The following is a 19963-nucleotide window of genomic DNA, read 5'->3' as shown; positions in this document are numbered from 1 at the left end:
ATAGGGTCATTCACTCAAAGTCCTTGTCCAAATTCACGATCTGCCGTTAGGTAAAGTCAGAGGTATTTTGGATGACATATTCTCACGTTGAAATCGCCTTAGCTTCCGACTGTTCTGGGAACAGTGGCCATTCGAGAATCCGAAGCAGAGACATGAGATGTCCAGCCTGGGGTGTCTTAGCTTCCTCTCCTCGAAAGAGTCGTTCTGAATGGTTTTCTGATGATCTGATCTTGATATGCACCCGAGGGTTAAACACTAGACACTTCAATGTATGACTGATCGATAGGGCTGATTAAAAAGTAATATCGGTGTTTCAAACTTCCCAGGGTATGGAGCGTTTCTGTGATGTGGCATGCAATCAGCGTCACAACTTATGACGCCCATTATAACACGGCGCTTACTCACATCGTGGGAGCAGTTTTAGGATCTTTAATTTTGGAACAAGAATAGTTCTACTCTACCGATTTGATTCGCCATGGTATGAGCTGGGCGCTTCGCGCGGTGGATGCCCCGCTCTACGCACCCTTTTTGAACAGGGATTAGGAGATGAAAATTGGGGCTAAAGCTCTTAAGACCTTGAGGTAGACCGCAAGGGCATTTTGAAATAATCTGTTTGAGCCATGCCGGTTGGTTGTTCTGGATCTGGTCTGTCCATGATTCATGAGTAATCATGCATTTGACTATACTGTGTTTATTGTCTCTGGCGCCCTGTGTTTTGGCCGATGGCTGGGAGGATTTTACTAACAATCTTGCGACGGACTTGGTATGTTTGAATCTCTACAACGCACGAAAGGTTCAACAAGGTTAAGAAAACTGACATGATGATACTACAAGGCCCCTCTAATTACTCTCTTCGGCGAGCGTCTCACCAAACAGTTTCTCTCCGAGTCAATCAGCCTCCTGGACAACATCATCTTCGCTCTATCGCCACTCGGCGTATTAACTGCCATCGTCTCTGTGATTCGTGTATGTGGCGGTTCCTCCCTTCGAGCCTTCATCGGTAGAGCCCAAGAAGGTCCCGCCGAAGCCGAGAGTGAGCTTCTACCATGTGTGTCGGAGTCCACGGCAGAATTGTTTAATGAAGGAGGTATATCGCGGGTCTTTGGTAGACCTAGGATTGTGGAGATTATAATGTGGGAGAACGAAAATGCGGAGAATGGTGAGAAAAGTATAGAGATTGGAACGTTACGTGATGCTTTAAAGATCGGCGCTTGGTCCGCCCAGGGTTCAGGTCTCTCGAATGAGGACTTGTCTGATCCAACTCATCTGCCTGAATTGGATGTTCCCAATCTTTCCTTGAACAAGGGAATCAAGAGACGTGACCAGTTCTGGTTTTATTGTGCTGCAGCTGTGGGTGCTGCGTTGCAGATTGGTCAGTTCCAGTTGGATGAGAGTTCTGTTAGGGACTTCGACTAACATATTTCTAGGGGTTACGATCTATGCTGCAGTCACAGTATTTATATTTCCTGGATCATTTGAAAAGGATGGCAAAGCCGTTCCAAGCTACGCATTCCCCTTTTATATGATTGGGACTGTCTTCCTATTCATGGGAATGCTGTGCTGTGCGATCATTATTGAGCGCTCTTCAGAAGAGTACCACTTCAAACCGAACAGACCAAGCAAGATATTCTGGCTACAGCCAGGAAAACAAAATGTCGGTGATCAAGTCTTCAATGCATTCATGGCAGTCAAAGAGGGCCCAAAATTCACCATGACGACGAAAATGGAGTACATCAAATCGGTACGAGTTGGAAAATATGACGACAGACATTTAGAGATCTACATGACACTTCTATCCACAATGCTTGGATTCATATTTCAGTTTATTGGGCTAAGAGGGCTACACGCTTCTGTGATCCTTGCCCAGCTAGGATCGACTTTCATCATGTCCGTACTACGCACGTGTCTTCGAACAGAGCGAATGCCGCAAGACGAAAATAAGATGAGATCTGAGCGGGAGCTCACATCGCATAAGCAACAGGAGCTCGATTGGTTTGCGTTTCATCTCAAGAATATCGAGTCTTTTGAAGTGCTTGCACCGTCATTCCCGGAGACATCCTCAACGGAATCTTCAAGCGAAGTCATTCAAGCACATGGGCCACTCGTCAGTCAATTGATACAAACAAGGACTCGTTTGGTAGAATTGACAACTAGCTCAAGCCACGGCTTGATGGTTGGATGGGACAATATGCCGATTCGAGAGGTAGCTCAAAATCTCGCCCTCGTGATTGAATCAACAATGGATCTTATGTCTAGCTGGGGAGTCGAGTTTGGCGAGTCCTTTGAATTTCGGCTAACTATCGAGTACCAACCGTCACTTGTGGATTGTAATCCACCCATTCGAAGCGACTACTCGATATTCCTTCAAAGGTGCGGCGACGCACTTCGATGGAGCGTTGAAAAAAACGAACTAGAAGCCGTTCTTGGTCTTTGGGTTTGGTCTCTGTACAAATCTGAAGAAGGCTGGCGTCAGCCGCTCAACCGCATGGTTGGGCTCACTGAAGTTGAGGCGAGCAAAAAAGAAACATATCTCCTCTTTCACAAGTGGATCTCCAGGCAGACTGAGGCAAGGCTTGTTTCGGCGAAGGTAATTGACTCATCGCGGCGGTTATTCGGATTTGATTTAGACGACTACGCTTACGACAAGGATATTCTCATCATGCGGACGGAAAATCAGATTGAACTTATGGCTGCTCAGGACCTTTATATGAATTTTCTCCAATATGCATTTAATCACTTCTACGAACTTGGAGGGGAGACTGGAATTTCTACCGGGCTATCGAACTCCATCCGGGTCCACAACAGCCGTATCGACGAGTTGATGCACTGCTTTGAGAGTCGTGCCTTGGGTTCTCGAGAGGACGCATTGCTGTGCATAGTCCCTGTCCTGAGACAACATAATCTTCTACCAGAGTTCTCTGCAGATTGCACCAATGTCAGAAAACAAGTAGAAAAATTGATTCTACGGAATGACTGGAAAAGTGCGTTTGATCTCGTGCGATGGATCTGTCAAAGAACTGAAGGACTTGAATTCGAGCGATCTGTGTACGAACTCGGGTATATCTGTCGTCGGGCGCTGCTTGACACTTCGAAAGTTGCCCAAGAAGAAGGGCTTGAGAATATCTGCCGAATACTTGACTCTAATGTTGAAGAGGACTTCTTCGAAGCCCAAAGATTGACGCCACCTGCCCGATGGTCTAGATTGGCAAATCATCAGCAGTGGTGGGTTATATTTGCAAAGCAGGTTGGGTGGATCGCTTGGCATGTGTCAATCAATGTGAAAGGGGTGAAAGGGATCCAGCCAGCACTGAGAAGACGAGGAGTTAGGGAGACTATACTCTCGTACCCTGATATAGCAGAAGTTGCTGAGGTTGGTCCAAGGGTCATTCAATACTGGCTCACTTTGAATCATGTTGACTTTGAACGCGAATACTCCGCCGATGAGGACGAGATTGGGTATAAATGGGCTCTTGCAGCTGAGTATTACGGCCTTATATACTTCACTCTGGTCAGATGGGTTGAGCTTGGTGCAGATTGTGCAAGCCTCATCCAGCATGCCTATTGCGTTGCTGCAAAGAACCGTTGCGATTGGGGTGTAAAGGTTCTTCTGCGATACGGCACGAATATTAATATCCTCAACGAGAGAAACATTTCTGCCTTGATGAAAGTCGTTGCTACTGGAGACTTGGAAGCTGCTCGCACTCTTCTGAACAACGGGGCCAATCCAGATGGAGATGAGCAAGTTCCAGATTCGCGTCCGTTGCTGTTAGCTGCTCATGAGGGCATGACGGAGATGGTTCGATTGCTACTGGATCGCGGCGCTGATCTGGAGATTGAAGACAGCATCGGAGGAACTGCTCTGCACTGGGCAAGCGCAAGAAACCAACTAGAAACGGTGAAATTTTTGCTTTCTAGAAGAGCAGAGATTGAAAAAACTGGATTGGAGCAAGTCACACCACTTCATTCTGCTGTGTCGGCAGGATATCTCCGAATGACCCAGCTGCTTCTTGACGGCAACGCTGACATCAACGCCCGCGACGGAAACTTTGGCCGGACTGCTTTGATTTTGGCGGCAAAAGATTCATACGTTGATATTCTTCATGAGTTACTAGCAAGGGGTGCTGACACTCGCTTGCGTGATCGTGAAGGGCTCACTGCTTTGGACTGGGCAAGGAGAGGTCATTGTGATGCTATTGTGGCTATACTGGAGGGTTACAATGGTGAAGAGAAGTTAGAGCAAACATAGGCATGGTGGGTATAGATTGAAAGTGTCTAGCATGAATAGAACCCCGAACAGTTGAAACTATCTCTTGAAGAGTTGTTTTGCTTACACAGTAACGCCGCTAGACATGCACCTTCCAATTCAGACTTGGACCCTATACTAAGATAGAAATATTCTTCGACTGGACTCAGTAGGAATTTCGCATTCAGCGAAAACATGAACTGGTTTAGCGCCCGTTGAACTGTTGATCAGCTCCAGGACCGAGACCGAGTATGAGGTCCATCTTCGGTTCTCCTACCTGTCTCTTTAAGCCGAGTCCGTAGTTTGAAACACATTCGCAACGTGGGGCATGCAAAGTTCCTTGGTCGCCCTTGGCCTTATGGAAGCGCTAACTCCCACCGCCAATCAGAACTGGAGGTCCACTCCGGCGCTCAACCAGCCAGCCCATCAGGTTGCTTAGGTGCAACCTGTAGGCGCCAGCTGGGATTACCATGCAGTAGTCGATTGTGACAGGGGAGCAGATGAATAAGTGCCAATCTAGACGAGTTGGCCACTGATGATCGCTTCCAATGACCGCCAGAGCTAACTAATAATAGCCATGAAGTTCTCCGTGCGGAGCTGGAGGTTGCTTTTCTCGTATACATAGCTCCCCTCTGCTACCTTTCCCCCTCATTCCTATCACATACCTGCTCTTCCAATCCTCGATGCATCGCCGGGCCTGTGGGCTATGATGAAAACCTGAAAATCGTCTATCCTTTGCGCTATACTATCCCTACCGTATTTACTCACAGACTGTGACTCTTTCGACTCCCCTCCCCGCATTGGATTTGTTCTTGTGTGTTTCCCACCGTTCTACTATCTGAGGTGGGCATCAGCGAAGAAGGAATGGACAGATTTGCTGATCATAGATGGTCCGTTTAGCTTTAATTCCGCGCATCAAGTTCGAGTCTTCAATAATGGCACAGCAAACGCATTACCCCCCTCCGCCCATGTCGGGTAAGCTTATGGCTATTCATACACATCCGGATAGGTCTCGTTCACTAACCATGAGAATCAGCGCCCGCCCATGTTACCTGTACGGTGTTCTCACATTGTTCGTGAGAAATTCGCACTGACTAACAATCCCAGCATTTCCTCCTCCCCCTCAACCTTCTCCTGGCTTTGCGCCTCCTAATTTCAGCTATCCTCCCCCGCCGAGACAATCCCCTCCTCCAAATGGTCCTATGCACGGAACTTATCCAGGACCCCCACCATCCGTCAGCCCGCCAGCACAGTCTCCTCCAGTAAATGAAATCCAGCAGTATTCCCAGCAGCAATATGTGCAACAGAATGGGTTGGCCCAACAAAAGCCTAGGACTCCTTCTTTATCAACGCAGTCTCCCCCACCAGCGGTGCAGTTGTACGGAGCCCCAGCACCGGGACAGTTTACCGGTGCCCAGGCCACCAATGAAGACAGCGTTGGAACTTTCAATGGTGGAAGCTACCGGATCAGCCATCGCGACTCAAACTCCCTGTTGACTTTACAGCTTGCTGTGGGCTGCCCGTTGACTGCGAAACCAGGTATGAAAGATCTCAATCCAGGCGCAGAATTGTACCAAGAATGACAAACTAAACCTTGCCCAGGTGTCATGATTGCAATGTCCACTACCATGACTTTGAGAGGTCACGTCTCCTTTGGATGGAAAAAGCTTATTGCAGGCGGCGAGATGTCGATGTCTCATTATACCGGTCCCGGCGAGCTCTTGCTCGCTCCTTCGGTTCTGGGTGATGTGATCGTGCTTCGCCTAGACGGTGAACAGGAGTGGAAGATAGGGAGAGATGCGTTCTTGGCTTCTACGTCAGGTGTGAAACATAAATACCAAGCTCAGAGTCTCGCCAAGGGAGTGTTCTCCGGAGAAGGTCTTTTCATATACAAGATCACTGGGACTGGACTACTGTGGATGCAGAGCTTCGGTGCAATCATCAAGAAAGATGTAAGTCAAGCCTTTCCTCAAATCTGACCTGCTGACTCTCCTAATTCGACTTGTTTCTGTAGCTCAAGGATGGTGAGACATACTTCATCGATAACGGCCATCTTGTGGCCTGGAACTGCAAATACGATATCGAGCGAGTCGCATCCGGTGGAATCATTTCAGGGTTTAGTTCCGGAGAAGGTCTGGCCTGCAAGTTCAAGGGCCCTGGAAGTGTCTATCTGCAAACAAGGAACTTGAATGCCTTTGCTAGCCAGATGAAGGTCAGTACGGCAAGCGGTTAAGTAGCGAATCGGTGAACGGGAAGAATCATACGTTAAGATGATTGCAAATACCTGGCTTGGGCACAGCCAATGTTGCTTCTTCCTGGGCCATGAAATCTATTTCCTACGGGTCATGTTTCATTTATTATATCACTTTCTTTGGCACGGTGTGATCAACATCATGTACAGCAGCCTTGTAGAGCAGGCCTCTATTTTCCTAGAAATGTATTTGAGCTTGCAGAATCAAACCTGAGGTAGTCGGTTGTAGAGGACCACTAGATTAAGCTTCAAGGCTTTGTCTACAACAAATTACAAAGTTGACCCTTTCGACTGTCAGCTCACAAGCAGCAGCCTGCCAAGTTTGATCCCATTGACCCGTCGTCATTGCTGCGTAGTTCTCATGCCTAGCAACTCTGAAAACCAGTAATGTGCAGAACATACACCTTGAAAGGAAAGATTAAGTCATATCGGTCCATTTCATGCCAAACTGTCTCTAACCTTCATATCGTTCTCTCGTTTCAAGTCCCACGCAGTGGAAAGATACAATACCATGGAGTCTTTTTTTCATCAACCAACGTCCTAGTAGATGATACGCCACAAAGAAGAGATAAAAACAACTCCCTCCTCCACAATATGCCGAACCAGCCAGCCCCACGACTCCATTTAACCGACACGCTTTCTGCGGCCGACCTGGGATCGGAAACCGGTCTTGATAGCGGCGACGGAGCGACGAGATCCACACGAGTTGCAAGTGATGAAGTACAGACGGTTCTCGCCCTTGTTGAGCTCGGTATTCGGGCTGCGGCAGGTCTTGCAGGTAACGTACTCGACGATGTACTTGAAGGAGGTTAGTGGATGTTTCATAACGGAGGTTGTACTTGGTTGAGTGTAACGTACTTTTCGGAGGACGGACTCCAATTGCTTGCCCTGGAATCTGTGCATGGACAAAAAGACCGGTTAGCATACCAAAATCAAACAGGATAAAGTCATGAGGGGCCCAGAATATGAGGATAGGGGTTGCGAATGCGGTTTCACGTACCGGCCCTTAATGACTAGACGCTTGCTGCCGTCCACACTACCGCTTGTACCCAATTCGGCGAAGAGGAATTGCGTGACGTGCTCATCGGAACGCTTCATACGAGCGCAAATCTCGGCAATGTTGGCAAAGACGGTACGACGGTTACCTTCACGCAGACACTGGGGTGGAGGAATCTTATAGGCCTTGGTGCCGCTGGAGAGCAAGTCGGGGTGGTGGCTCTGGACGAGGGTGAAGAAGCGCGAGACGAGGAGAGGGTATGGGATGACCTGGGTAGCGTCGTGTGCCCAGATGCCAGTTCCAGCTTCGGCATCACCCTCGGGGAGAGTGTCCTCAGCCTCCTCCTTGTCGCCCTCCTCATCGATACCGGCCTCAGCGAGCTTGGCTTCGAAGTCGCCGGCGTCCTTCTTGGGCTTCTTCTTCTTCTTCTTGAGGGCGGAGGCATCGAATTCGCCGTCGGCGGTGGGCTCCTCCGCATCGCCGGTCTCCTTGCTGGACTTCTTGGACTTCTTCTTCTTGGAGAGACCCTTGAACATATCGGTCATCTCGTCAACCTCGTTCTCTAAAAATGGACAGGGTCCGTTAGCGGGTCCGGTTCGACAAGCATGCGGAGCTCGAACTGTGCGGGGATGGGATAAACTGCGGTATAGGATGGACTGCGTACCGGCGGGCTTCTCGGCAGCCGGGGCATCTGTGACCTGGCCGTTGGTGTCCATGATGACGGATCCTTCGCTGAAGGCGACCGACTTGCGCTGTTTTTGCTCGACTTCCTGTTCGGGACAAGGCAGGCACCAGATTAGCTATGACGCCAGAAAAAAAAGGCAGAGAAGATTCAGATGATGATAGAAACTGAATCTATCAGATAGAAAACAGTCGCTCCTTTAAACTGGCAAAAGGGTGCTTCCGCGCGAGCTGTAAGGATATGGGACGAGGGGTATTGTGCAGTCTCAAAGAAAATGTGGGTGTCGTTAAAAAAGAAAACGAGATGTAACGTACGGCGTCCGCCATGTTGGGTGGTTATAAGATTCGAATCACTTCACAACCGATGCGGGTATGAGAGTTTGAGTTTCGTATGAGATCGCGTAGTTCGTGAACAGGTCGACAATGTCGAATTTGATCGAATTCTGAGATCTCCGCCGCCGCTGGGGGAGGCGAGCCTGTTATCGCGGGACACTGGCACGTGACCGTGACTCAACCATCATACAAAGTCACGTGCTGCCCATTACGTTTGGGATCAACGAGCAAGTCAACAGCCGATTCGCGACTACATCTCGATCTATTCCTCCGCCTTGTGCCAGCAGATGCTTGTGTCACAGTTCGGGCAGTAGGCAGGCCGCTGCTCATCCATCTTTCTTTTCCTCTGTCACTTTCCGGTTCCTATTCCTCATAGACTCTCGCCGCCATGGCAGCCCCTCCCCCTGCCGAGTCCAATCCCTCCTTCTCCATGTCGGCGTACATGATGCCTTCGCGCGAGAACTCCTTCGGATCCGAGACAGACGATGATATTGCTTCTCTCCCCTCAGAATCAACAACAGATTCGGACTTGGAGACTCTTTCCGACGACTACTCGGATGCCGAGGCGGAATGGCGGGAAAGCATTGAGCAATTAGAGCTGCTTCTGACGATGGTTCTGGTGCCTTTTGTTGGCAAATATCTGGGCCGCCGCTGTGCCTACTGGAGTATGTGAAATGCCTTCTATTTTAAGCGTGAATGTCCGACTAATCTTGACCTTCGACAGGTTGGACGAGATTCATGCAATGGAAGTACCCGGTCGAGATCGTTGTTACGGGCCCTGGTCTCTTCAAGGGCGCCGGTGTCATCGAGGCGGCCGCAAGCCTATGATTCATTTAGATTCCTCTATTTCATTGACGGCGATTCAGGTCTCTCCGGGCCAGATTACCTCATTCCTATGATCCGCTCATCACTCCTATTCGAACACGACACCCGCCACCGCGAATGTCACCCAATACCATGTGCTCCGGTATACCTGGACACACCGGATAAACAGCCACTTGCGACCTCGAATCTTCGATGGCTTCCATGTCTTCTCTCCCAGACAACAGTCACAACGGAAACCTCCCTCATTACAACATGTCCAAAGCATCCACTGACATCCGAAGATGCTGTCACAAATCTTGCTCTAAGATTGTTCTATACCCAATCAATTGTCCCATTTTAGAATACGCTTTCCCCTCATACACATGTACATTCCTACCACAATCCAAAAGAGCTACTTTCAAACCCCCTTCACCCCAGTATCATGAATTCCATCCGCAACATCCTGCGGAACACTCAGCATAGCGCAATGTGCTCCCTCGCAGGTATGCGTTCGCACCGCCCCTTCTCCAATAGCAGCGACCATACCTTGCTGCACCTCAAAGGGAATGTGCGTCCTTCTTGCAGAGTATAAATGTTGTAGGAACATCTCGGTATGCCTCGTACGTGAGTGGTGTATAAAAGCTGGGCTTTGCGTGGTATACCAGTGCCTCGACATGTTTAGCTGCCGTCTCTTCGTCGAGGTCATTATAGAACTTTTCCCGTGGGCCTATCGGGGATGTTTTATCGCCCTGGGCTCGTCAGTACAACCCCTACAGCAGACCTTCTTGCTTGATGTGAATAGGGCTTCATACGTCAAATGTCATAACTTCGTTTATATGCTCGCCAAGAATGGACGCGGCGCTCTGGCCGGCGGTAATCAAGAACGCCGTTATGTATATTAATCTCACACCTCCCTTCTTTCCCTGCGCGGGCAGGTCCTTCCGTGCGAAGCCTTTTACACTTTCTACAACTGGGATGCCGCTGTACGAGTGCATGCCAATAATGACTTCTTTCCCGTACGTGACAAGCTGACTCAAGAATCGTCGTCTGATATCTTATGCGTCGTCGGCTACGGTCGTTGATGTCAGGCCACCGGCTGATAGTAGTGTCATTGTTTGGATGGGATACCCTTGAGCGCGGAGGATGGTGGCTACAGCCTCGAAAGCATTGGCTTGAAGCCATGCGCCTGGGATGAGGAGGATGGTTGGCTTTTCGGATGACATGGTCGATAATTTGCGATGCCCTGGGAGAGAGAGATTGGATCTGAACTGTGTGTTTGCTGTTAAGGCGGGCGTGCTCAGCTATTTATTCCAAGCGTAGCGGAAAACACCGTCGACATTATTTAGGGCCGGATGCTTGCGCATCCAGGTCTCAGGCTTCGATTCTATTCTAGCTTAGATCGAACTATCTCAACCTTGCGAATTGAATGAACCAACCCGGCCCTGGCATGTTAATATTAGCTGCATCACCGAGCCCGGATAAACGAGGCTCTCGGAATTATGATTCTTCTTGCTGTATCTGGAAAGAGTGTCCGAGAATAGATACAAAAGCCACGGTCTGACCCGGGTGGAGAAGGTTCTTTACTGGTGTAGTCCGTGATGGTTTCGTTATGGAATACAAACACACCTATAAGGAAAGACGTTGAGTCCTTAACGGTTCAAGATGTGCCTGGATGTATAGTATAAGCACCAAGGATCTATATCACCCTACTATGAAGTCTTTGGGACTGCTTATTGAAACAGTGGGAAATAGAAATGATGCCGTCTGCAGCACATGTACACTGGACATTTCCACCGAACGAGACATTAAAGGTAAGTAACCTAGTATAAACTGCTTCACATATCAATACAGTCTCTTTTGTCTCCAGAATTCCGGTGGGACTGGGGGGCAGAATTGCTCGGAAGCATTTGCAGGAAGAGGACCACTCAGATGAAACCTGTGCGCCACTTCAGGGCCTTGTACCAAGACTTCTCCCGTCGAGTGACGTTCCAAGGCTTGCAATGCCATGATATCACTCTGAGGAAACGCTGTCAACTCTTCGTGTGGACGATGAGAAGGGTTCGCGAATGTAGGTAAAACATCAAGACCTAATTGACCACACAACAACGTATCAATCGACTCGCAAAGCGATGGATGTATCCTGCGGGAGGATATGGAACCATGATTATGGGTCTGCTTTGCGATAGACCAATTTGACCCGTGACGTACGATGGGTCCCAGACCCAAAGGTTCAGGCCTAACGCCCTCCGGCTCGAAGATTAAGCAGTATGCTGCATCCAGTTTCTGGAAGAAGGCATCGTCATCCTCCAAATCCAGCCCCACTGATTTTGGTTCAATAAGGACGGGACGGTGTTGCTGAGACGATGGTGAAAGGTCCTTTGGGACTTCGTCCTCCTGGCTGCGAACCTGGTTGCGCTGAGGTATGCAGAACAGGCCATCTGGGGTTTTCTGTATGTGACTTGGCCTGTTGCCACTCTTTAATGCCGCTTCTGAGCTCTCGAACTGCGCAATAGTGACCTTTTCGAGGCCTTGGGCAGTTTCAGTTACCACCGCAAGAGACTCCGGTGCCTCGTTGCAAGTCGTCATTCCATGGATGCTCGTCTGTGGCAGCCAATGGGTCTTTCGACTTTCGAGAAGACCCCTCAGATCCTGTATATTGCAGTAACCTTTCATGGAGCCAGGAGAGTTATTGACTTCATCAAGTGATCGTGGCGATAGGCCGGTGTGTAGAATCTTCAGCAACCGATCTTCCAACTTTCTGCTCTGCTGCGACCCCCGTCTATCACTGACAGACCAAGAGTATGGCGTTGGAGATCGAGATTCATGATCAGAGTGTGGCAGTTGACCTTGCGAACGTTGAAGCTTGGCCTGTTTTTTACCCAGGCTGCATTGGGCGGCAGAAGCTGCAGCTGGGGTGGATGGCGTAATACCCTGTGGCCCCGAGGGATGCCACTGGTCTCCTTGACTGAGCTGTACGGACAACGCCGTGTGTTGAATAGTGGGTCGCTCAGTGGCCACCACCTTTGAGGGCTCACGAAACACGTAGTGGGAAATCTTCGGGCGTGAATGTTGACTTAGTTTCTTCTGCAGGGGAGACTCGTCAAAACCTGTACCTGCGCCAGTGCCTGTCCCTAAAGGCACTTGATCTTTCTGAGCCAGAAATCGGGTTTCTGAGAAAGAAAGGTCAGGAGCTGTGTCACAGTGCGTTAGCCATTGTCGACTGTCTTCACGTCTTGGTTCACTTACCGTCGCGAAGTTTGATCGGCGATGAGGCTTTGCCCTTGCTAAATATACCCATGTTCATAGTATTGCGAAGCTATCCATCAAGTTAGAGATGTCGACTGCAGTGGTGCTGACACACTTACGGTGAGTCTTTCCCGAGCAACGTTGGATGCATGAAAGGCATCATTCATTGCATGTTTCCTGTTCGTCCTCGTCCTTTTACCCTTGTCCTTGTGTGATCGGGCTAGTCGTTTTCTTGGAGAACCCGGCCGTTTGTATTCATATTTATCATCTCGAGTCTTGCGACGCGGTCTTCTTTCGTACCGGTTGCCCACATCCCGTGGGTGTAGACACTGTCCAGAGTCTGCATTTTCGTCTCGCGGCCGTTTGTTGATATTTGGCCAACGGATGGCTGGGCCAGTGTCACTTGGCTCCAGAGCAGTGGAAAGCTTCCCATTGGACTCAAAGCCTGTGGTATTCAGACCTTCTGCATATTGTCCTTTATTAGTGATTTAGCCGACATGTCAATACTCATCGCGAAACGCACCGCAATCCGGTTGCGATGGCGGACCTTCGGGGACATTTGCCAGCCACCGCTGTATAGATTCTTCGGCATTGATCTCCATTTAGGTGACAATGATTGAAGAGAAGAGGAGTTTTGATTCTGAATGTACCAAGTCGACTGGAGATTTGAACTGTCTGCCAACGCCGACGTGCCCAGCCCGAGGAAGTCACGCCCCTGCAGTCGGCACCAGCATCCTCCTCCGTCCGCGTCAGTTTCTTCTTGCCCTCGCGGTCATTGTCTTTCAATTATTGACCATCTCCGAACTATGGTACCATTCGACTGTCATCTTCATGGATGCACGCCATGCTCCAGAATACTGTACGATATTCTGCAGCACACTTAGTCCCCATCGTGCTGGGAGCAGCAAGGGATCAATTTAACTTCGAGGGCAACGCCTCCTTACAAGGTTCCCGGCTCGATTTATTATTCTTTCCACTGGACAACAGGCTGATACTCTCTCTTCCCCCCTTCATGACTTTCATCGTCGGCGCTGTCAAGCCGATCCATGCGCGGATCGCTCTTCACGTCCGCAGTCCACCCGACAGGACGGATTACGGCCCAAGCGGCTTGTGGGTCCTGATGCCCCTCCTGCACACACGGGCGAGCAATTGCGGATGATCATTTGTGGCCGGACGGGATCCCCAATGGGCCTGGTAGGGCTAAACCCATCTCCAAAGGCGTTGCATGGTGCATGGTGGCTAGACCGTGCTGATGGTCGGTGGTGGGCCAATCCCCGGCTGAATCATGGGGGCGAGAGAAAGTCAACATTATTATCGCAGATGTCCCGAAATGCATGGGCAAACTGTGAGGTACGGGGGAATGAAGGGCTTCTAACTTGCAAGTGTGCTTGCTTTCCATGCCCTCGTCCTTTCCACTCCTGATGCCCCCTCAGTGTCGACCTATATCCATGACCAAATGTTGAGGGCTCGCGCGGACTGGTTTCCACGGGTCGCAATGCATGGAAGATGGCCCCGCTCAAGCCGCGATGGCTTCCAAGGTACCTTTTCTTGGTCTGGCTTTGGGTGGTGATTCTGGCAAACCCGCTACTGCCTGCTATCTATCGGACAACTTCCATCAAAGCGAGATTCCGGTATAATCCGCTCGCGAGAGACCCAGGAAGGACCTTTTCATTTTTGCTTCCTTGAGTCCCCGTGTCTCTGCAACCACTGGTAGATCCGGATAGGAGGACTTTGTCGGGTCTCCGGGGGTATTTGCAGGCCAGAAAAAAAGAGGTCCAATGCAGATGAGGGGCAGGGACATTGACCATCAGCCGATGCTTGCTAGCGTTCCCCATGTCTCCAGAGCCAGCCTCGGGTAACATCTGATTGACGGAGAGCTTGCAAAGACAGGGTCCCGACAAATCAAACGGTTCAAAGTTTAGGCTGGTGGGACTGATGGGTGAGGAGGAGGGAGTCTCCATTCGTGATAGTCGTAGTTGGCACCATTTTGTACGGATTCCGAACACAAAATACGACCAAAACGAATACTTCCAACAGACGCCAGTATGTACATGCTCCTCCGGCCAAGTAGACTAAGACGAGACTAGACTATCTGCACGCAACTCAAACTAAAAACAACACAGTGTTCACTACTGTCAGAGGAGCATCCCCCCACTTCCACAGCTTAGCCACCTTTGGCGACTTTTTCTCAACTTCCCCCTACTTCGTACCTCGTTCGTCCTCCTTCCCAGCCCGCTCACTGGTCGGCCAACAAACAAAAACCCTCAAGTAAGCATTATATTTGCCATTCCCGGCCGATTATTGGTGCCAAAGCAGAAAATCCCCAAGGATGTGGAAGCCCTAAGGCAGTGTGATTGTTACACGGGTTTGACTGCGGACTCGTTTCGCAACCACTAGGATCCTCCCTGCCCGTTTCTCTCTCCCTCCCTCTCTTTCTTCGGGTTCTTACGTTTTTACCTTTTGCCTTCCACTCGGTTGCGCTCTTTTCCTCTTTGCCCATCCTTCCGTGCGTCACCTTTTTTTGGTTTCCTTCCTCGTTGATCGCTAATCCCCTCCTAAGGTTTCTCTCCCTTTACCACTTCCACTTTTGAGAACAGCTTCCGCCATCATGTCGAAGCTCTTTGTCCAGTATGTGTCCGCCCCCGAAATCTGACCCCCGCTCCTGGTTCTGTTGGCCCCTCCCGCAGCCGAACCTCGTCCGTTCGGACAAAGAAAATTGATAACGACAATACCCCCTGCACCGTCGATTTGAATCCGAAACTTCAAGAACTAATCCAATACCTTTTCTCTCAAGCGGCCTTTCGTGGCACACCAATGATGATACTCTCCGCGATGGATTCCAGCAGTTCGGCGAGATCCAGGAAGCTGTCAGTATTATTGCGCGATCCAGCGCCCCGCACCTGCTCCTCCCCGAGATACAACTCGCAAAGGTCTAACCCCAGAAATGTAAAGATCGTCGTCAAGGATCGCGCAACTCTGCGCAGTCGTGGCTTCGGCTTCGTGCGCTTTGCGACTGATGCTGAGGCTGATGCTGCCATGAACGCCATGAACAACCAGGAGTAAGGACCCTTTCTTTTTTCTTCCTGACTTGATAAATTTCCATCAGTGGACCCGTTCAACTAATCGCGTCGTGCAGGTTCGATGGTCGCGTCATTCGTGTCGACAAGGCCTTTGACCGTCCCAGCCGTCCCGATGGTGGCTTCCAGGGTCGCGGCGGATACAACCAGCAGCCCGGTAGTGGCTACCAGGGTGGTCAGGGTGGTGGTGGTGGTGGTGGTGGTGGCTTCGGCGGTAACGGTGGCGGCGGTTACAACCGTGGAGGATATGGCGGTGGCTATCAACAGCAGCAGTATGGTGGAAACGGTGGAAATGGTGGTAACGGTGGTTACGCCGGCGGCAACTATGGCGGTGGTTATGGTGAGTTGTGATCCTGTTTCGGCGGCTTGGCTCAGGTTCAGTGTCGGCAGACCGGGGACTCTCTCACAATGAATCAGAGTACCAAACTAACCTGATTGTGATAGGCGGCGGTGCCAACGCTGGCTACGGTGGTGGCGGTGGTTAGTTCAATGCCTTTTTCCTCCGGCTTTTGCTGTGACAACGCTATCGCTCGCTCGTACTAACTCATCGATTTCCAGGCTGGCGAAACAACCAGGCCCCCGCTCCCGAGGGCAACTAAAGTGCCATGACCAGATGCTCAGCATACCCCCCTCTTTTGACGTCCTTTCTCTTTTTCTACCCACGCAAAACTGCTTACGACTGCTTTTGAGACGAGGAGAGCGATGAATTGAAATTTGACCGGATCGGGATATCAATGCAATGCGGCGAGAGAACTGGGTTATGACTTTTTTTTTACGCGGAACATGCAACAGAAATCCTCGTTCTAATCTTTTTGTCTCTTTTTGATGCTCTTTCCGTTTAATCTCATATTATCCCGTGCGATGAGGCACCGTTGATCGTTGATCGTTAGTCGTTGACCGTTGATCGAATCCTTTACTTGAGGCTGTATGGGTAAATACCGATGATTGTGTCCACGTCCTGGCACTAGTTTGGCTCATGATGTGTTGTCTATGATATGGACGTTGTTTCTATTTCCCCCCCCCCCCCTTTTATTGGAAGCCTTTGGTTCGTCTTGCATGCTCTTCCTCTGTGTTCTCACGGGATGTGATGCTTGTTCCAATATTGGAAAAGGATAAATGTCTTATTTTCGGTCAAGAACCGTGCAGTCTTGGAGATCTACTGGGATGCCTGTGAATGAAGCCAGATCTTTATTTCTATCTGGCTAACTGCGCGTGTTTTGTAACACCATTTACGGTTCATCGAATCTGCAAATCAGGGTCCTGGTCTTGTCTAGTTCTATGTATCCCATTTTAGCTGCGGGAAAGGACCCTGTTTCACAAGCCTCATTCTATCTTGTCCCCATGCACATGCTCTGCTGGCGACCGCGCCAAATACTCCTTCACCTCCTGCTCTGCCTGCCGTTCCTCGCGATCTGCCAAATCAGCAGCCTCGATAGCCCTAACCCTCTTCACCAGATCAGTGACATGCACATCCGCAGTCCCAAGTCCAAGTCCCTCCAACGCCTTCTCCAACAAATACAGGTACTCCGTATTCTTCCCACTCTGCCCATGTCCCGCGCTGATTACCTGCGCGACGTCCTGCGGGGCGCGCTGTTCAGGTTCACGCAAGAACTGCGGGTTCGTCGGCCGCCCGATATACACCATACAGATAATTGGTGTAGCGTGGTTCGCATTCTCTTGCGGGTCCTTGGACGGCCCAGATGTAGGGTGGAAGGGTGTAAAATGTACACTGTAGCCATCGATTTCCCGCTCGTCAAGATAGTCGTGAACTTCTTCGGCGTGGGAGGCGGGAATATGATACGCTGCACCCCAGACCTTCCCCGTCGAAGCAGACTCGGATTCCAGGGTCGCTAGCTGTGTTTTAGAAGTATCGGGATTTGGTTAGCTGGTGTGGGACGGAAATGGCGAAACTCTTGAGGCTGAAAGTAATCCCCACTCGAGCTCGAGCGCGAGATAGGCAGCCAACAGGGAATATTACTTGAAATCACGTACCGGATCATCCAGCGTTTCCCAAAACTCGCGCTCGATTACGGTAACGACTCGTCCCGGCTGCTCGGGCGTGCCCCGATGGTCGGTACTATTACATTCATTCCTTGTTAGTGGGCTGCATTTTCCCTGATGCGGTTTTGTAGCTGGGCTATCATAGACCACCACCCAGTCAAGCTGCAGTGGCATAGACGCCTCGCGTCCACATTTGGGGGAAATAGAAGATACCTAGCCTAAAAGAGGAACGCCACCCCAGGCCATGGGTCAGCGTGGATCGCTCTAGACTTGAATGCGCCAACTCCGCCACGATGGTACACATGTGAGGTAGAGTTGTTGGCGCTGGAGGGAAACGGGTTTGCACTTCACGTACCTGCCAGAATCGCCGCACGTAGCCACTAATGTAGCCCGGAACCCGCTGGTCTGGATGTTGACGTGGTTAGTTGGGTTCGGGCACGATTCCAGGAGCTACCAGCTCGGTAGATAGGCTCAGTGCGAGGAGGGTCTTTTTGCTCGGGGAGAGCGGGAGGTCATTCTTGCATAATGCATACCGTAGTGTGGTGGTGGTTTCCAAATCAAGCTCCTAGGGTAGGGATCAGCGTTTGATTCTTTATTTTCCCGAGGGGAAGAAAGTGGCCAGATTGATTGTGTGATGGTCGTTCACCATGACTGATAAGTCACATTTCTTAACTTACCCATATCCAAATACCCATAAATCCCCCTTCGGAAAATGTGTCTTCCACGTTCGCCCGTCGGGATGTACCTGATGTCCCTGTAAAACTGCCGCCATTCTGGCCGAGCCGAGATATACCTGTCCAGCAGTGAGGCTGTTGCTTAAGCGACTTCGAGTGAATGCCGACCGATGAAATACACTGCTTTCAGGCTCGAGGAACTTTGAATGGAAGAACGGGAGCAATCAATTATGTATAGTCCGTATGTCTGGTATAGATTGATGTATGGTGTTGCTGGTGAGTGCTGAGAAATCCAAATCACCACGATGTTTGCAGTGTTTGTTCTCCGCATATCGCAATGCTCGTGCGGGATGAGATGCTGTCACGCTCCTTGTGAAATGCCCAAAACAGGTACAACTAAATTCTGGACTATAGAGAACCATAAACGTCATTTGAAGGGAAAATAGCGTAGGCTGCATACTTGACTTGTTAAACTCTTTGAGGATCGCTCATTACCAGCTTCTATCTTAGGTTTTCTACTCACAAGCCCCAGAACGCATTGGTGGGTCAAGCATCGGGATGCTCCATAACTCTATCCAATCATTCAACCAATATCTCATATATCCGATCTAAAACTTTGCTCTCCTCCTCACAGCATAACAACTCCACCACCGAATAACAGGACCATATATGTGAACACATATGCCACAGGGACCAGCAAAGCACTGATACGCCCGAGGATAGGAAGCGTCCAATGAACACCCGTATTCTGATAGAACGGAATCCCAACAATTGTCATGACACCAGAACTGATACAGCATAAATGCTGCACGAGTCGATGACATACATGTAGGAACTAATGAACACGCAGATGGTACCAAAGCCGAAAAGGGTGTAGACGATTATAGGTGACCAAACTTATGTCGATTCCTATATAGAAGACCAGATAGAGATGATTCCGAAGAGGGGACAGTGATGCTTACAAAGTCAGTCCAACAACCAGAACAGACTGATCGGGATACCAGTGCCCCCGAACATCGCAAACCACAATCATATACGGCGAAATCAACAAAATGATCGGTTCGTGGACGGTAATCAAGAACTGGCACTTCGTTGCACTCTCAGCCATCCCAGCTGGCAATGAACAAATCAACTGGCTGATTCGTTGACGCAAATTCTTTCTGGATATCAACGCCCGGAAGGGAATACGCTAGGGCTGTCTTTTCACAGCGCTACGTTTTGCTTTTCTCCAGCGGTTCGGGACTAGGTGTGACTGCAGCAGCATCATCGCCATTAATACGATTTGCGATTGCGCAAGAAGTGGCTGAGCCCGAGCTTGATGAAGAACCCGATGTCGAGTCTCTTTTCACATTGGTATTGGCATTGCGCTGGATATATGCGTGGTCCAGCTGAACGCAGACAGAATTTCACAATCGACGATATTGCAGATAGGATTGCATGTTCACAACTCGGGGTTAGACTGAAATTTGGCGCGCGATGGGTTTTTTTCTCACCGGTTAGGGTTCTCAATATTCTGATTCTTCCCGGGTGGTCGTGTGGGGGTTGAATTTGAAGATTGAAGGGAATTCGGCAGGGACAGATACAAGATCATTATTATCTTATGCGCTCATCAGTCCTTATTCTTGGCCCTTTGCTAATATCGGGATTTGAGTTAGC

General features: G+C 50.0%; 7 protein-coding genes across 7 annotated transcripts; 4 read left to right on the top strand and 3 right to left on the bottom strand.

Annotated features, from left to right (window-relative positions):
• Positions 1 to 670: 670 nt before the first annotated feature.
• On the top strand, positions 671 to 4246 carry N7458_001315 (ankyrin repeat domain-containing protein; the record flags this gene model as incomplete). Its single annotated transcript, XM_056904698.1, has 3 exons — positions 671 to 763; positions 835 to 1372; positions 1428 to 4246. The coding sequence occupies 3 exons, from the start codon at positions 671 to 673 to the stop codon at positions 4244 to 4246; spliced, it is 3450 nt and encodes a 1149-aa protein (XP_056768805.1).
• Positions 4247 to 5178: 932 nt separating this feature from the next.
• On the top strand, positions 5179 to 6476 carry N7458_001314 (AIM24 family protein; the record flags this gene model as incomplete). The annotated part of the gene is made up of 5 exons (XM_056904697.1): positions 5179 to 5218; positions 5280 to 5297; positions 5351 to 5782; positions 5846 to 6195; positions 6258 to 6476. The coding sequence occupies 5 exons, from the start codon at positions 5179 to 5181 to the stop codon at positions 6474 to 6476; spliced, it is 1059 nt and encodes a 352-aa protein (XP_056768804.1).
• Positions 6477 to 7118: 642 nt separating this feature from the next.
• On the bottom strand, positions 7119 to 8499 carry N7458_001313 (translation initiation factor eIF2 subunit beta; the record flags this gene model as incomplete). The annotated part of the gene is made up of 5 exons (XM_056904696.1): positions 7119 to 7292; positions 7353 to 7389; positions 7495 to 8053; positions 8156 to 8261; positions 8488 to 8499. The coding sequence occupies 5 exons, from the start codon at positions 8497 to 8499 to the stop codon at positions 7119 to 7121; spliced, it is 888 nt and encodes a 295-aa protein (XP_056768803.1).
• Positions 8500 to 8893: 394 nt separating this feature from the next.
• Positions 8894 to 9333, top strand: N7458_001312 (uncharacterized protein; the record flags this gene model as incomplete). Its single annotated transcript, XM_056904695.1, has 2 exons — positions 8894 to 9170; positions 9230 to 9333. 2 exons carry the CDS (start codon positions 8894 to 8896, stop codon positions 9331 to 9333), a joined length of 381 nt encoding a protein of 126 aa, XP_056768802.1.
• A 1818-nt stretch (positions 9334 to 11151) lies between these two features.
• N7458_001311 (uncharacterized protein) lies at positions 11152 to 13157 on the bottom strand (the record flags this gene model as incomplete). Its single annotated transcript, XM_056904694.1, has 4 exons — positions 11152 to 12500; positions 12556 to 12625; positions 12675 to 13018; positions 13079 to 13157. 4 exons carry the CDS (start codon positions 13155 to 13157, stop codon positions 11152 to 11154), a joined length of 1842 nt encoding a protein of 613 aa, XP_056768801.1.
• A 2006-nt stretch (positions 13158 to 15163) lies between these two features.
• On the top strand, positions 15164 to 16231 carry N7458_001310 (RNA recognition motif domain-containing protein; the record flags this gene model as incomplete). The annotated part of the gene is made up of 6 exons (XM_056904693.1): positions 15164 to 15183; positions 15350 to 15422; positions 15508 to 15614; positions 15692 to 15972; positions 16077 to 16112; positions 16191 to 16231. The coding sequence occupies 6 exons, from the start codon at positions 15164 to 15166 to the stop codon at positions 16229 to 16231; spliced, it is 558 nt and encodes a 185-aa protein (XP_056768800.1).
• A 724-nt stretch (positions 16232 to 16955) lies between these two features.
• On the bottom strand, positions 16956 to 17807 carry N7458_001309 (gamma-glutamylcyclotransferase; the record flags this gene model as incomplete). Its single annotated transcript, XM_056904692.1, has 2 exons — positions 16956 to 17486; positions 17625 to 17807. The coding sequence occupies 2 exons, from the start codon at positions 17805 to 17807 to the stop codon at positions 16956 to 16958; spliced, it is 714 nt and encodes a 237-aa protein (XP_056768799.1).
• Between the last annotated feature and the right edge of the window lie 2156 nt (positions 17808 to 19963).

The sequence above is a fragment of the Penicillium daleae genome (genome assembly GCF_028827525.1).
Source record: "Penicillium daleae strain IBT 16125 chromosome Unknown utg000002l_segment0_segment0, whole genome shotgun sequence".
Classification (NCBI taxonomy): Eukaryota; Fungi; Ascomycota; class Eurotiomycetes; order Eurotiales; family Aspergillaceae; genus Penicillium; species Penicillium daleae.
The sequence above is the reverse complement of the archived record's forward strand: the minus strand, read 5'-3'. Positions and strand labels throughout refer to the sequence as shown.